The 17,408-nt window shown below is 48.1% G+C and overlaps 1 protein-coding gene across 1 annotated transcript; it reads left to right on the top strand.

The window, feature by feature from the left end:
* The first annotated feature begins 843 nt into the window (after positions 1-843).
* On the top strand, positions 844-16,710 carry RFLNA (refilin A). Its single transcript, XM_057422043.1, has 3 exons — positions 844-1,340; positions 11,695-11,804; positions 13,931-16,710. The coding sequence occupies exons 1-3, from the start codon at positions 1,131-1,133 to the stop codon at positions 14,262-14,264; spliced, it is 654 nt and encodes a 217-aa protein (XP_057278026.1). The 5' UTR covers positions 844-1,130; the 3' UTR covers positions 14,265-16,710.
* Positions 16,711-17,408: the final 698 nt, after the last annotated feature.

Below are 17,408 nucleotides of genomic sequence, written 5' to 3'. Positions count from 1 at the left end.
CTGGCACACGTTGCTCCTCCTGGCTAGCGGCTGTGCTAGTACTTGTATGCCATCCCATTGTGTTTATGGTGACCTCAAACACAACCTCAGTGGTTGTGGACTGGCACCTGTGGAGACAGAGATGGCTTTTTGGGCTGTACTGAGCGCGAGGTGTAAGGGCCGCCATGGCGGTGCGGCCGCCACAGGGGCTATGGCGGGCTTGCACATCTCAGTAGCCAGCGCTGCCGTGGTGACCCACTGCCTTGGTGATGCCACCCTCGGCCACCTCAAAGCAAAGAGGGATGATGGCTCTTGAGAAGAATTCTTCCTTCATGCCTTCACACCTTGGCACTGAGCGGGAAAGCTGCTTTGGGGGTGAAAGAGGGCAAAAGATCAAAACTGAGGGAAAAATCACACAGAACTGAGGGAAAAACCACACAGAACTGAGGGAAAAGTTACACAGAACTGAGGGAAAAGAAGCAAAGATGAACCCGGACAGAAGAGAGGGAGTTCAGCAGAGCAAACCCGCAGCCCTGCGACGGCGGGGCGATGGTCAGGCCCCTCTCCCGCGGGCCGGGGGTACCGCGGTGGCCGGGGATTGCCTCAGGTCTCCTCAGGGGGGTGCCTGGGGGTGAAGCGAGCGGGCGGGCGGTGCTAAACGCGCTCCCCGCCTGGGAAGCGCCCGACAACGCGCGGCCGGGGCAGAGCTGGGGGGCCGGGGGAAGGGGAGGGCGCTCCCCGGCTCCCCTCCCACCCTCTCCGGATAAATGAACCGCCGGGAGGCGGCGGGCGGGCGGACGGCGGCAGCCTGCGGACGAGCGCGGTCCGTCCGGCCCCGTCCCCTGCCGCTCCCAGCGCTCCCTGCCGGCGGGGCTGCCCCGGGCCCCGCAGCACGCACCCAGCCGCGTCCCCCTGCCCGGCGGGATCGGACCTTGCTTCCATTCCCCGGGGGCCGGGTAACGGGAAGGCGGCTGGGGTAGCCCGGTCCGGCCGATGCTGGCGCTGCCCCCCGCACGCCGGGCTCCGGAAGGCTGGTGGCGGCGATCGGGGCTCAGGGGGGGCCCGCCGGGCGCCTTTCCCCTTCCCTCCCTCCGCGGCGGGCGGCGCGGGAGGATTTTCTCCCGCTGCGGCCCCCTCGCTGCCCCCCAGACATGGTAGGTCACCTACAGCTGCAAGGGATGGACGAGAGCCTGAAGGAGAGGAGCCGGGAAGGCTTGCTGGACAGCCCGGACTCGGGGCTGCCCCCCAGTCCCAGTCCCCCTTTCTACTCCCTGTCGCCCGGTGAGGGCCGAGCTGGGGGCAGCGGCGGTGCGGACCCCCCGGCCCCGGGGCACCGGCGGGATGCCAAGGACGGCAAAGTGGTAAGAGCCAAACCCTGGGCGCTGGGCTCTGTTCTCTCCGGGCCCTGGGTGGGAGACAGGCTGGAATGCCCTGGGATAAGGGGCAGCGGGGAAAGGGCCTGTGCCCGCTGACAGGGGACCCCGGCTCTGTCCCCCCTCAGTGCCTGTTCACCTGCACCCGTAGACGAGGACTCGCTGGGCTGCTTGTGCCCCATCGTGGCTGCAGTCTGGTGTTGGCATCACTGCTGGTGTGCCCAGGCTCACATAAGTGTTGGTAGTTTGGCTGGGTAAACTCTTAAGAACGGTGTGAGAGTGAAACCCAGGTCTGAAAAGGCTCCCCTGCCTATCTTAAGAACAGAAATTGTACTTCCTTCTCAGTGGCACTGCCCTGCCTGGCAGATACGGGTTGGAGCTGCATCCATCTGGACCGAGACAGGCTCCCAGGCGTCCTTATGCACTGGCATCCCACATTCGTTTTGTCAGGAGCATGCAGCCGCGTTTACTGGAGTTCTTACTGAAAGAAAAGACAAAACTGCCTGTTAGCTTGGGGCAGGGGGTGGATGTCTGTCCAGGGAAGTTGGTGTGGAGATGTGGTCTGGGGAGGGCTGCGTGCCTGTGCCCTTTACTGCAGTAGGGTTTTGTGGCATGAGTCTGTATGAAAGGTTTGTGCAATGCATGGCCAAGCAGAGCAGGGTTAGTGGTCTGTAAGCTCAGACAGCTGGCAGTAGCACTGCAGATTTCAGTTAGCCTGAGTCCAGTGCCAGTGAAACAGTTGACTGTGGAATAGGATTTGGGTAGATTTATTGTGACTTTTTTTCTGCTTCATCTTGTTTATCCCTTAGCTATAAAAACTGTTTTTAAAACTCAAACTTTGGAGCATAAGCAATGGTGGTGGAGGTTTTTGAAGGATGATGAAAGTTCTTCCCCGAGGATTTTTCAATTTTTAACATATAAAAGGCATTTGCAGTAGTATTCAACACAGTCAATGGGCTTCTATATGGAATAAAAACTACAGCATAAATCTTTCCATGGGAAAATTTTATCTATGTATGGATTAGTGACAATTCAAACTTCTTCCCAGTAGACATATTTTGCAACAGCTTCTCACACCCTCATTTACTTGCCCAAGTTCTAAGGCTATTTTAGCATGTTATTGAAAACTGCCTTTTACTCCCGAGCATGCCAAAACCTTCCCCATGAGCAGCGACTCCCTCTCACCAAATTATGGTGCATAGGGTGTGAGGTGTTAATTATGAAAATCAGATCTCCACCTGATACTGAGCCTTACCTGCAGATGCCTGGGAGTGTGCCGTCTTGATGGGACTGTTTATGTACGAAGAGTTGCCCACACACCTCTGGTTTGGCAGGATCGGCTGTTGCTGTGTGTTTGTAAAATAAAATGTAGGAGGCAGATGAATGAAGACTGACTGGACTAGAAAACAGCTGGGGTGGAGGTGTCTGCAGAGTTCTGTAATGGGGATATGACTGCCTCCATTCCAATAATGTGACAGTTGGCCACCACTCCTCCCAAGAAAGCCCTTAGATATCGAAGATGAAAGAGCATGAGAAAAAACAATTTCAGCTCTTGGGCCGTTCAGACTGAGAGTTTTAGTGCTTGACTCCTACGGGAAACTAAGTCTGTGTAAGGCAAAATTAAGTTTTCCAGTTTAACTTGATCATAAATGAACATTTTACACATTTCAGAGGAACTCCTGCTGTAGATTTTGTATCACATTGCAACAGGAATGTAATAACCATGCTGGTAACAATGGTGCAGGACTGTGCTCTTTACCTCTGACTGTGGTACAATGCAATAATGAACTAACTAGGAGGTTTCACTCTGTTTGACTGTACAGAGTTTCACTTCTCATTTCCACCCTGCAAATACTGTACTTGCAGTTATTAAGAAAGCAGGACAAACACAGTGAGCTTTGCTTGCTTCATGTTCCAAATTTCACTGTCTAATTAGCTCTAATCTTGCCATTTAACAAGGACTTGCAGATCTATGAGCAATTATGCAATCCATGAATGTGCTTCTGTTTAACTCCACTACTCTGCTGTTCATCAGAGCATGCAGAATTGGCAAATCAATAATTGCAGCTATTTGCACACCAAGCCATGCCTTTTTTAATTGCCTCTTATATTAGTGTTTGTTTTGCTTATAAACGTGACAGAGCCAGGAATGCAGCCTGTACTCTTTGTGTTATAATACTATAAAACCATACATAAGCTCAGTCACGGCCAAAGTTCTAGTACGTACAGTTACAATAAATTGCTGTCAGGTGAAGAAAACAACATTCCAGATCTGTGGGAAGTATTTCATGTTGTTCCTCACTGCAGACCTATCGGAATCACCAGTCTGAACCCAGTTGTGTTCTTTTGCAGTCAGCTATTTTGTCCAACTTCACAAATAATGCTAAAGAATTTTCCTGCTCTAGGACATCTCATCTTGTACAGACTGAAATGAGATTGCGTGCCCTTATCGAAGGCTTTCTTGTGTGTAAAATCTGTGCTCTCTCTGCTTTGTGTTATGAACTGTGACTCCGAATAAGTAAACTCTCTCTTCTTTAATAAGCACAACTTTGTTTCAAAGACAATGTACCATTTATTCACATTTAACCAGCCAATTTGGCTACAGCTTTGGGATCCAAGAAAATATGAAAGGCAATTTAGGGCCAGAGTCATAAATACCACAAGTTCAACACCATTTAGGGACTTTTTTTCCCCTTGCATTTTACTTGCAGTGCAGGAGAAATTGGCTTTTATTTCTTCAAATAAAGTCTATGTAGGGTATTTGTCAGTTGTTTTGTGCTGAAGCACAAATACCCCAATGAAAATAGAAGATGACTTTTACCTAGTTCTGCTTTTTAAATCTGAAACATGATTAAATTGATTGTTAAGATCTGGGTTGCTGAATTCTCTGGGCATTGCATGTAATGCTGGGCCAAAAGGAACATAAATACAATTAAATACATTTCTAATAATATTAGAAGGACACAGAAAGAAGGAGTTGCTGGAAGGTTAGGGAATGAAATTACATCAAAGTAGCCAAATCTGTTTAGCGTTTTCCCAGTTGTTGCCCTGGGATATAGTTTTAGGCTAGAACTGCTGAAATAAGTGCTTTGCATTCAGTAGCGTGACTCCTAATGGATATCAGGGGAGATCAGGATCACATTCATCTGCAGAACCATCATTCATGCCTTCTCGAAGGAGCAGACTTCTTGTCCCAACACTGTCACCATTGCAACAAGTTCTGCCACTGCAGTGAGTTCCTTTTTATTTAAAAGAATTATTTGTCCTTGAAGCCTGCCTCATTGAGCACTGACTTTGCAGGACTGTATCCCAGTGGATCAGCTGTCAGATGAATGCCAATTTCTACTTACATTCAGGAGCTATGATGGACAGCAGTATGGTGCCAGAATCAGCCTTGCATGGTGGGAGGAGATTCCAGCTTCATCTCAAGTGCAGAGGAGGAGGATGCCTTGCCCCTTGGCACAGCCTGCATAGGGATGGTCCCAACAACGGGGTCCACGTCAGTGTGTGTGCCAAACCTGTTGGATTTATGGCTGACATTAAAAAAAAAGCCAAACCCAAAACACCTCTTCCTGACAATCCTGCCATTTTGAAGAGCCCTTAGGCCACAAAGCCAGCACCTCATCCTACACGAAGAGTGCTCCAGGAAGGGGGACTATTTTGTGGGGATTAGGTGGGGAGCATGGCCATCAAAGGGTTTCCAGGCAATACATAACTTCCAGCCTGCCCACACCGACAGGGAAAGCACATGTGAGAAAGGCTCAGCACCCCCAACGTGAGCCAACCTGCAGCCCGCACACGGAGCAGGGCACATTCCTCTCCAAGCGCATGTGGGTCCCAGCAGCTCTGGGGAAAGCCGCAGGCTTGGGCAGGGAGTGAGGCATCCATCTAGCTGCAGCCTGGCCCACCTCAGAACCACTCCCGTGGGGCAGGATCCTGCAGGGATTCTCGCAGCAGGGGTTGGTGGTGGTTTCAGTTTCATGCCTTCATCCACTGCCTAGCAAAGGCAAACCCCACCTGGCTGTCCCCTGTCCAGTTCCAAATGCATACCTGCTCCTCTTCCTCCTTGGTTCAATGCAAAGGAGGGGGAAGACTCTGTACCTCACCTAATCTGCAGTGACAGATGTCCCTTCTGGGAAACACTCATGGGGTCTCAACATCTACCATGAAAAACTTGGCTATACCCAGGGTGGTGTCTTATAGCTCCTTAATTTCCATTGCATTCCTGTATAACACTGAGGACAATAAGCAAAGCAGCACTCATTTCCCACTTGAAATAGAAGAGGGGATAGACAGGAAGGATGCAAGTCTTTGAAACAATAAAGCCCTGCTTTCTACCTCAGGTCTGCTTTTACTGTTATCACCTCCAAATATAATCTCATCCGGTTTAGTATAAATTACTTGTCATGTGCAGTACGTGAAGATATTGGGAAAATAAATCATCTGTTAAGCAAATATTGCTTATCGGCTAGAGCGGAGAATGTGGATGTGTGTCAAATAACTCAGCCAGATCTTTCATTACAGCTGTAAATAACAGCTGAGTAAAGTGACATTTTCATAGACCTGACATGTTACCATAGTGGGAAAATGTGGTGAGAGATTTGCTTATGCCCTAGCTAAGTTAGGAGCTGGGAATTTGGGAAGCTGTATCCTGTCTGTAGCTCTGACACTCAGAATACCGCTTCCCCTTACAGTCCCTCCAGAGCTAATGACACATCTTAGTGCCTTGCCCATAATGACCATAGCGAAAGGAGTCAGTCAGTTCTGGTACTTTGTGCTCTCTGGGGAAAGGTTTCTTGGGGGCTTATTTCAAATCACGTTCATTTTCTTTCCCTTCTGTTGCTTTACTGCCTGGAATTTGAAGCTAAAGAACCGTCAGCATATTTCAGGTCAGTTTCATGGCACTTTCTTCCTCACCTTTGTTTACTATTTGATAACTGTGCTTCCATTCTTTTAAGTTACCCCCCAATGAAAAATACCTTTACAGACCTCACTGACTACACAATTATGAGGAGTAAAAGCATTATATTATTTTTGCTTTTGATCAGAACTCTGGTCTAAATCCACCCAGGAGCCAGTCACTGAGATGGCTCTCATGGACGTGTGTCTGTACGAAAGCAAGGGCCCCCCACGCCACCATAAAGGAAGTGCTTTTGGTTAGCTGTAGATTGAATTTCTGTGCAGCAAACGATTTTATCTGTGTTTATCTATGGACTACTTGAATAAAACAGAGTTTAGCTGCCCAGGCTGTTACATGCCTGAAAGGCATCAGAGTTAAGACAGAAGGAAAAATGCAGCCAAACAAGAAAGCATTTCAACTTTTTAATAATACGGTAACTCTTTGCTGGTTGGAACAAATTATCTACCAGAAAGGACATAAAAATTGTAGCATTTTTGCCACTCAATTTTCACTTTGGCTCTGTTTTGGTGCCATAACATGTACGCATGGGACTCACTTTTTGATCTTCCCAGTATCTTCCCTTTCACCTCCTCAGCCTTCCTGGACTACCAGGCTCCTCCCTGCATAAAGACAGCAGTGTTATGGTGGCTTTTGCAGAGCTGCATCTTCTAAGTCGCAGCACAGCTCCATTTACCAGGGACAGATTAATCAGGTCCCAGCTGTAGCCTTCCAGCACAGCAACCCTGCTAGATAGACAGACATCGACTGTGGATCCATTGTGGTTACCCTGTCTAAAGACATGGGAGTTCCTCCTCCTCACTGTCAGTGACCCCCAGTAGTGTACAACAACCTCTGCTGCCAGCCAGCCCATCTGTGGTGCAGGGCAATAAAGAAACTCACCTTATTTGTGCAGTGTCTGGAGATTGCTGAGTGATTGCTAGAAATGAGCCGAGGATCCTCATCTTCCCAAGGGAGCTCAGCAGGCCAGGGTTGTTGTTCTTCAACCATTCCTGTGCAGAAGTTAAAAGAATTGAGTCAGTACCTTTTTTTTGACAGGCAGAACATTTTTGGTTTTTTACCTTAAAACAGATACAGAAACAGCAGCTGCTGTCAGACTCTTGCCAAAAAAGCCAGCTTTTGACACGTGGTGTGCATATAACATTTCAGCCCAAAAGACAAAGGTTTTGGAAAGCTCATATCCCCTTTTCCTTGATTACTCCAGGTGAGATGCAGGAGCAGACATTTCAGGACATCAGTGGAGGTGAAACAAAATGCCTTTCGGTTGCCTCTATATAAACCTGTGCTTACTGTTCAGTGACCCTTTCACTCCATGCAAGCAATTCAGTTGCTTGTTTGGTGAGCAGACTGCAGGGTTTTACAGATAATCTCTATTCTTAGACTCTGCTTTGTAAGTTATTTACATCTTCCACTTTCAGACTTCCAGGTGACCTCAAGGTTTCTGACCTGCAGCAGCTCATGGTGCTTCTCATGGTAGAGAAGTGTGAATCAGTAAAGGTCTCTGACGTATGATAGAGGTTGCTGGCTTTGACTTGCCAATGTCCTCAATTGTTCCACCTTTCTAAATTAATCAAGCTAAGCCTGCAGGTCTGAAGTTGATGCTTGTTTACAGCATGTGAAATGCATTATGAAATGCTTTTTATCACCCTTCCCTGCACAGAGAAAAGTAAACCCACAATGGAAATAGTCTCATCACCATTCCATGCAGAACTAACCTGGAGATGACTTAATTCTGCTCTCACCACATTCAGTGGCAACTTTTTGACTCATGATTGATTTCAGCCATGCATGACAGAGCCTCTGTTTCTCCATGTGCATTGGTATTGTTCTGAGACATGTTCTTGTTTCCTGTTCCCTGCTGTGGGACTTAGGATTTCAACAGATGCCTTGCCTCTGTGCCCATGCTTTGCCTGAGCAGCACCCTCAGCGCACAGGGGCTCTGAAGCCTGTTTCTGTACAAACACTGAGGGCCAGATGCTAAGCCACAGGAAGGACCTTGCCTCCTGCATCCTCATCTCTAGGGATGTTTAGAACATGCTTAACATCAGCCTCTGTTAGCAAGAAGTGTGAAGGTTTGTTTGCCTGGAAGCACTGAAATAACTTCTTTGAAACTGCTTCTTTAAACTGCACTGTACAGATACCCTCTGCAGAACCACTGAGAGATCTGGATTTCTCTTGTGTTCTCTAGCAAAGAAGCTCATGGTTACCATCCACCTGAGTTTGTTATTTGGCATTCTAGCAAGCTGGTCTGGATCTGAAAAGCAGCTTAATTCACAGGTGTTCCATTTTACCCGATCTTCACTTGTCCCTGGCCAGGAGGAGTAAGGAAGATAGATATTCCCATAGGCTAAACGCACAGTCAGACAACATTGAGATGCCTGCGGCTCAGACCAGTGCCTCCCAGCCCTTTTCAGGTTATCTAAGTTTGCAGTCAGTTTTGGCAGCATGGCTTGAAAACATCTGTTGTGTAGAAACTGGGACAGGAAAGCCTTCCCAATTCTGTTCTGCCTCTCCACTGTGTTGGTGATGGGTACCAGAGCGTGAAACTGTCTTTGGTGGCTGTGACTCATTTTGCCTGTTACAGGGAACAGCAAAACACCAGCTTTGCTGGTTACACTCTAAAGAGAACTGTTGTCCCTCCCCAGCATTGCAAAGGTTCCCCATAGTGCATGAAGAGAGCAGGATGTGCAGAGCCCTCCAGATGTGCGTTCTTAGGATCACATAAGGAGGGTGGAGCCGGGCATGGACTTGGGTGGATGCCCTCTGGAAAGCATCTGGGTGGTGCTGGAAGAGGCAGTGGTAGTTCAATGGTGGCAGCTTTCCCTTCAGAGCCTGTTGCAAACCTGTACCCTGGTCAGCAGTATAGTCTTCAGGGTGCAATATAAAAGCCCAAAGCACTTTAAGTCAGCACGAGAGTCACGGTTCATGGTGAAAATAGCTCATTCAAGTATCTTCCAGTAAGAGGTATTTATACTGTTAGGTCTGCTGTTCACGTTACAGGACGAGACCCACCTTTCTGCCCTGTGCAGATTCCTGAAAGAGGGACATGTATCCCCAGCCTTTCTTCCTTTACCACTTAAAGCAATCCACATCTCTTTGCAGGTGAACCCCCAAAAGGCCAGCTTGTCTGCTGATTCCAGAGCTCATGAATGCATGTGCACATGGTATTTGACTCCTGCACACAAATGAATCTCTCCTCACATACAACGTGTCTTTAGAAGGAGCTCTGGCCATGTGCAGGCTGTTAAAAGCTGGAGATCTGCACCCTTGTGAACTAAGGCTTGGCTGTTGTAAACAATTCACATTGCAGAAGCAAAGAGCTTTATTTACGACCAGAAAGGCTGCCCTTGGCCTCCCTTTCAAGAGTGTTGAAAGCAATCCGGGAGTTAACTTTGCCTTTTGGACAGTGTTTGGTAGTGAGGGTGAACATATCTTCCCCCCTCCCCCCCGCAAATACTGTCCTTTTTTAACAACAGAATAGAACTATTTAATCAAAAAGAGGGGTTGGCCATTTTACTTTATGGTTGAACACAGCAGTAAAGTACAGAGATATTTCAGAATGAAGAGTAAACAGCTTTGTGGCTTTGAGACACAGAACTCAAGGGCTTGGCAAATTCAGATGGAGCAGTGACATTTTTTGCCTTAGCCTGAGGCAGAAAGCCCAAGCCATTAGAGAAAAACAGACCTCAGCTAGCAGGAGCTGGTGCTGTTGGGCAGACTCAACAGAGCTTTGCCAGTTAACACCAATTTGAGGGACAACCTGGCAAGCATCTGGGGACCTGTATGTTCTCAGAGCAGGGTGCAAGCTGCAGTACCTCTTATACAGCACTGCTGGTAGGAACCAGCTCCCATGTTCCTTACTGTACTACCCAACCAGAAGATGCTGCGGAAGGGGGAAAGGAGTGGGATGTGAAGAGGAAGCAAATACAAGAGCAGTATCGTCAGCCATAAGTGAGTCCTGAGGTGATCTGACTTACACTGATGAAATACTGCTGTGATTCTAGCACATATGGCCTATGTGTGGTATAAAATGGAAAACTCCATGAGCTTTTGAGCCATGTAGAGACCTTTCAACCCTGCACAGGGGCTTCCAGCCATCTGCTTTAAAGAGATTCTGTGTCCCTGTATGTCATAAATTGCTTCCAACAGAAAAGTGCTGGCAGGAACCAAAACCTGCAGTGACATTTTTCCACGAGGGCAGGATTAGGCTTAATTAGCTGCTGGGCTTAGTCCAGACACCAGACACAGGATCCCTATATGTGGGAAAGATGTTTAAGATGTTAAGTGGGATTACTCATTTTTGTGGTGGGCAGAGTAGCCTAGGCTGGACTGTGACAGTTTGTCAGAGTAAGTAACTTCAGGGTGTAATTAGTCTTAAAAATCCAATTTTTGGTGTCAGGAGTAGGAGCAGCTCCATTCATTACCCCCCCCCCCGGCTTGCAACTCATTTCCTGCATTGCAGAGGTTACAAGGTGCCCAGTGTCTCACCCCACAGTTGTTCATAGGTAACTAGAATGTCTCTTGGAGAGTGACAGCCACTTTTGGCATAGAGACTTCAGCAAGGGATATATCATTTTCAGAATATATATCTGTGTAAGTATATATACACACCTCACTTAAGTAAACCTAGATCCTTTAAGTCAGCAGACTTAGGCTCTGTCTGTGTTACATCAGACTTTGAGCACTTCTCCATGCTGCTGCACTTTGAGTCTTTGCAAGACTCTTAACAGTGAAGGCAACATCAGGGCTAAAGCGAACCCCCAGACAATTTCAATTTCTATGAGAAATGAACAGACAGGAAGAAGGAAGGGCTTAATTTCAACAAACAGATGCTGCAGCATGGAGTGCCAGAGAAGTGGGCAGAATCGCTTACCTGGGTGATGTGCTGAGCAGAGGGAGGTGGAGAGGGTGGCATTGGGGGGTGCAGAGCAGCTTGCTGTGTCACATCAGCCCTGGGAGCTGGAAGTGAGTCTGTAAATGGATACAGCTGCAGGTAGATCAGAAAATCAAGACATCTTAAATGCAAAGGTTGGTTGCATGGGGATGGAGGGTAATGGTCCTGTTCTCTGGCTTAAGGCTGTTTTTTGGCAAGTTGACTTCCTTTAAGGGTGGGGAAGAGTGTGATGAACACTGTCCTAACCTAGGGCCTGCCACAACACTGAAAGGACAGGGACTGCGAGGGGAGCTGAATGATGCTGGGAGCGCAGGCAAGGCGAACTTAGCTTGTAGGGAACAAAGTTGGTCCTGATGCTGCCAATGTCACATCTCATTGCCAGAGAGGCTGTCACCTGCAGTGACTTCCACAAGACTTTCAAGAGATGGAGTTCAGTGCTGGCTGCTCAGCTGCCATCCACAGGACATTATGAACTGTGCCAGCCTCATCTATTGTGTCCCAGCACTTTGCTGTGCTTTTCTTCCCTGCAGATGCCTTACCTGCTCCTGAACCCATCCATGCCAGAGATGAGGCCTCGAATGTACCCCGTGTTTTTTGGAGAAAGCATTGAGGTGACCCCTGAGCCCTTGCAGGAAATCAGGTACAGATGGGATTGGGTGGGTAGGTGGGATTTCTGTCTTTTTCCTGGTGCTTTTCCTTCTGCAGAAAAATAAAGTATGTTTACAAATGGGAGTCACAGTTATTTTGATGGGAAGGGGGGGAACAGGGGTGAGAGTAATGCCTGAATTAAAGGCACTGACAGAAGCAGAGGGGAGGAGGCAGGAAATGGAGGGAGGTTTTAAGAGAGGGCTTTCCTTCCAGGGCCAGCTCAAATCCAAGGCTATGATTGAAAACCATTACCATCTGTAGGCTTGATGGCCTCCACTGAATAACCTGATTGTCTTCATCCTGTTCCCTGCTGACTTACATCCTCAGTAGGAGGCACATACTTACATCACCTGGTTTTGTTAGCCCTCACTGCAGAGAAACCAACCTTATACCAGCCAACAGAGGTAGAATGAGCTCCTCCTCATGGGATGGTCCCTTAAGCCACTAATGGAGATGTTCTGACCTCCTGTGAGACTGGTGCTGCAGCCAATGCATGAACATTGGTCTCTGCTCCTCTTTTGCTGGTGTGGAATGTACTCTGCAAACAGCATGGAGCAGTTCCACACAGCTTGGGGTAGGGATGGTGTAAACTCAGTTCCCACCCCCTGCAACCTATGCAAACGTCTCTCTGGAAATGTACCCCAGTAAATCTCTGCTTGCTGAGGAACTGCCAGCGGGCATGTTTTTATGGTGATTACATCGGAGTCTTGTTCTGTGTGTGCTGAATGACTTGCTTACACCCTCGCTGTGCAAAACACATTACCAGCAGCTCAGGTTACATGTGGTGCACAATCAGTCACCCCCCTCCGGCTGGAGGTAATGACAAGCACACACCCAGCTTTTAATCTTTCTTACATGGAGCTGCACATTCCTTGGCTGCTGCTCGCAGAAGGAGCATTTGGGGAGCAAGGGAAAACAAGTGGAAGTCCTGCTGCTCCCCGGGGCCACGGATTCTAGGAAAAGACCTTTATGTGGCCTGGTATCCATACATCCCTTCTGGATGCCTGCAGACATCCTATTGTCTGCATCTGATAGCTGTTAACATGACCACTTCCTTTGAGACCAATGGCTTGGCTATTGGACAGCCATATCCACAGCATCTCTTTGCTTTTCATGCTATTTGACCATTGCTTCAGCTTTCTGTAGGCTCCAACAAGCAACCTCACCCCCATCTCACAGCCCTCTGATTTTAGCTAGCTTGGGTGTCTTTGTGCTCTGATGGCAAGGCAATATAAAGAAAAATAGACGAACACACAGCCATGACAGCTCAACAAGTGTCATGCTTCTGCCATCTATGAAAACCTTATTTAAGGCATTATTTTCCTGCCAAGCCAGAGCTTGCATGGACAACAAGCTGTGAAAGCAGCAGCAGGCATGCTGTGTTGAGAAGTAGGTTTCCCAGACCCCGGTGTGACATCCCATGCCCACAGCCCACCAGCAGCATCTGTTCAGCCTGGTCAGTGGGGTAGTGACACCCCCCAAGCATAGCACTAGCAGTAGGAAGTGTGATAAGACCTACCATGAGTCAATGGTCAGGAGATCTCCGTTTTGCAGGGCCCCTCAGCATTTTGAGTTGATGCTGCATGGCTGTGCTTGTTAAAAATGGTCAGGAAAAGGCTGGATCAAGCATTTTGCTGGGGTTTTGAGCTTTTCCTGCACACTCCATGGGTTACTGTCCAATCCTCAGACTCTGACCTACCACAGCTGAGGGGTTTCACCACCTCTTGATGTGCTTTGCTAACAGGGTGTTGGCTTCCAGTATTGCTCACAGGGCTGAGCTGAGGCCCCTGTGGGGCCCATGGAGGAAACCAGAGGAAAAAGGAGGTTGCTTGGAACCTGTGCAGCAAGGTCTTTTCTGCCCTGACATGACTAGGCAGGCTTGGTCTTATGTACATATGCACTGCAGAAATGCTGTGATGGATCGTGGTATGGTGGTATTCCACTAAGGTTCACCAGCTGGAAGGAGTCCTCTAGGACCTCTGCTTTGGGTTGTAGGGTGAGCGCCAGTGTCTGTGCAGTAAGAGGTCATAAACATTGCCAGCTCCAAAGGGTTAAAGAAGAGTCCTGCCTGTCTTTGCTGCCTGGGCTGAGTTCCTCATCCCTTGCTGTCCTCTATAGGTGCAATTCCGAGGTGAAGTACGACTCCGAGAAACATTATCGGGATGACATTTTCTACGGCCCCATCCCCACCGTCACCACCTATAGCGAGACAATCATTGCTGCTCCCAACTGTACCTGGCGGAACTACAAGTCCCAGCTGATCTTTGAGCCCCGCCAGAAGCCACTGAGGTTTCAGAGCACGACCATCATCTTCCCAAAGCGTGCCAAGAACATTTACCGGACCACCCTCAACTACAGCTTGGGTTGTGCCAAGCGTTGGTTTGCTTCCAGCGTGCAGCTGGAACTCTGTGAGGAAACCAGCCCGTGCGTCATCTACAGCGAGACCCTCTGATCTGCCCTGCCGCTGGCAACCGTGCAACCTCAAGGAGGCTGTGGCCTTTGCTGGGTCTCTGGCTGGGTCTTCATTGATGGCAACAGAATACTAATGGCTGGAGAACACGTCGTCGCGTCTCGGGTGAGGCTGAACTGGCTGGGAGGAGGCTTGCAGGGCATGGGATGGTTTTGATCAGTGAGAGGCTGGCTTGTATTTTGTGACGTTCCTGACGTTCATGATCTGGATTTTATTTTTGTTGTGTTTTTTTCCAAGCATATCTATTTTTGACTTGTGTTTAGATGAAATCAAGATGACAAAGGACCCTGTTACTCATAGCAAAGTGCTGCCTTGTGAGTTCTTGTCTAGCACATAGGTGAGACTCACTGTAACCTTTGGAGCTGTTTTGATCTCTGCAAAGGGAAGACCAACCGCAGTGTCAGCGTCCTGTCTGCCCAGCGTAAACCAAGCCACGTCTCTTAGAATTTAGATGCAGAGGAAATGGTTCTATCAGTACATCATAGCTTGCTCCACAGCTCATCTCGGAGATAGTTGCAATATTACACCACTGCAGTAACCACAGGCCTAACTTACCGGGAGGAGTGGGGACTGTCACCAAGAGAAAGAGGAAGAAAACAGGCACATGGTGCTCTTGCTAGCAGTTAGATGTTTATATACCATAGCAAGGCACAGCACAACCAGAGGTAGGAGAAAGGCTTATACCAACGCAGAGCCACCTCTTCTGTGAGCCCAGCCAAGAGTGTGCAGGGGAGATGGAGGAAACTGAATAGCTGAAGGGTTATTTCCTAAAAGTGCTCAATTGATTCAGGAGCCAAATACCCTGTGTCAAAACTACTGTCAGCCCAAGTGTGCCATGCTGTTTGTTGTCTTGAACACAATTTACAGGGATCTTTACATACTTGCAACCCTCTTGAGTATCAGGGTATGGCTTATTGCAGAGAGGGTGTAGTACAGAAAGGTGCTGTCTAGCTTCAAAGAAGCCGGTGCAAGGTTAACTCATGAGCAAGGTTGTAGTTTGCATACCTGTGGTGTAGACAGCTTCACTGACTGTGGAGGAGCAGCCAAACTTCCTCAGTGTAGAGCCTGAAGGACTGAAAGCCCAAATCCATCCTGGTTTCCCTTTAATAGGTTGTAGCAATCAACAGGTTCTTCACAAACAGCTGAGCTGTCTCTGCAAAAGGACCACGGAACACCTGAGAGAGCAGAAATCACTGCAGCCATCCTAAGGTAAACCATTCCCCCACTCATGAATCACATCTGCTATATCTTCACTTTGGTAGCTTGCTGAAAACCTGAAGAGCCTGGATTCCCACACATATATATCTATATAGCCTTTGAAAATAGCATGGAATTGTCTCCAAAAACCTTACCAAGAAGTTTTGCTTGTTGCTCAGAAGAGCCCAGACTTAGAAAATAATCACACAGCTCCGGAATTTAATTTCCAGCTTTCCCTCTTCTGAACTTTCCATTTTGTTCCTGACTTGCTGTGAGTCTGATTGAGTTATTTCAGAACACAACTGAACAGCCAAGTCAGAAACCCTATTAGCAATGTCAACAAGACGTAGCTGATTGCCCAGAACAGTTGACGCAGAAACCCACAGAGATTTAAAAAAAATAGAGCTGAAAAACCTAAAATAATAAAAATTAAACAGTGACTTCCATCACTTTTAAATAGTTTTTCCATCGATTTCAAAAGGCATTTGGTAAATGGGACCAGAACTGTGACCTTTATGAAACAGAGTTCTCTTGTTTAATGTGGAGCACAAGTTTTCCACCAGAGGTAAATGCAAGGTCTTTATATACAAACTTAAGTCCTGACTGCTGAAGCACTGTTGGTACTGAAAGATGTGTGCTCTGGCAGTGCTGAACTCTGTCTCTATCTGGGAGTTAGGAATTGTTAGGGAGAAATCCCTCAAAGGATTTCCAAGGCTTCCACCTACTGTTGAATTCTCTTCAGCAACACAGGAACAATACATTTGTTATCGCTCAGTTCTTTGCTGTCATTGACTGTCAGCGTCAAAGCTTGGAAAAGCAACATCTGCCTCCAAAGGGATTATTGTGCCTGAAGCAAGTCTTGTCCCCAGAGCACCAGCAGACCTGAGTGCTGTGGAGTTAGTTAGGCAGCAGGGCAGTTAAAGCTAAGGTCAATGTGATCCCAGTGCAGTGCAAGTTGGGGATGCACTTGTTAGCTCATCTATCTATATAGAGGTCTATCCTGTTTCACCAGGTGCTGGTGAGCGAACCCTGTGACCAGTGGAAATACTCATCTGCCTCTCTGGGTACCTTGTAGGGGCTCTGGAGGGCTCTTTCCTTGCAGCTTGAGAGTGTAGCAAAGGGGTTAGATTTCCAAGCTGAGCAACAGCGTAATCCAGGTTCAAAAGCGGGACCAATAGTCATACCCAGGAGATCCCTGCATGTTGACAGATTAGATTGCAGGCACCTCCACTGAGTAAGTATGGAGACAGGCTGACCTCAAAGCTGAACCTGAAAGCTGAAGGGATGCCAGAGACTCCCTATTCTGACCATACATCAGGCTTTTCTCCTGTTAACAGTTGAATTATTCCCCTGCTCCAAGCACAAAGCTGCAGTTTTTGATCACACTGATCTTTGAGCAGAACAGGTTTTCCCCAGAAAATCTCTTTTATCACGGCCAGCTGCAGGCGCTACGCACTTTGACCACTGTTAGTTTTGCTTCCTAAACATTGGCTGCAATAGGAAAGAAGAATTCAAGGAAGCCCCCAAACCACTGTGCAAATACAGTGGAGAGAGACCTGAGCCACCGCCTGGTCTGTCACCATGCAAGGGCAGGGGTCTCACTGGTGGATGTGACCCCTGGGAGGGTGCAGTGGAGGGCTGCATCCTTGGCACTGCAGGTTCCCCACATGTCCAAGCCAGACCTTTTTGAAGCTTTGTGCTTTGTTTTCTCTGCAAATAGACTAGAAATGACCTAACATGCTCTTGCTCCTTTGAGCTTAAGCAGCTTCTCTGCTTTTGCCATGTCAGGAATAAAAAGAGCTGCTTGGGTTTCTAGGCTGCTGAACACACTTTGAGCTGTGTAGCCACGGACAGGCCATGGTGGGCTCCCGCCCTGGACCACATCCAAACTGTGACATTGCCAAGTACCTGAGATCTGTAGAAGTATTT

The sequence above is a fragment of the Pezoporus wallicus genome, unplaced genomic scaffold (assembly GCF_028554395.1).
Source record: "Pezoporus wallicus isolate ANWC-B61680 ecotype Strahan unplaced genomic scaffold, APGP_CSIRO_Pwel_v1 contig_12728, whole genome shotgun sequence".
NCBI lineage: Eukaryota > Metazoa > Chordata > Aves > Psittaciformes > Psittacidae > Pezoporus > Pezoporus wallicus.
This window is presented reverse-complemented; position numbering and strand designations above follow the sequence as displayed.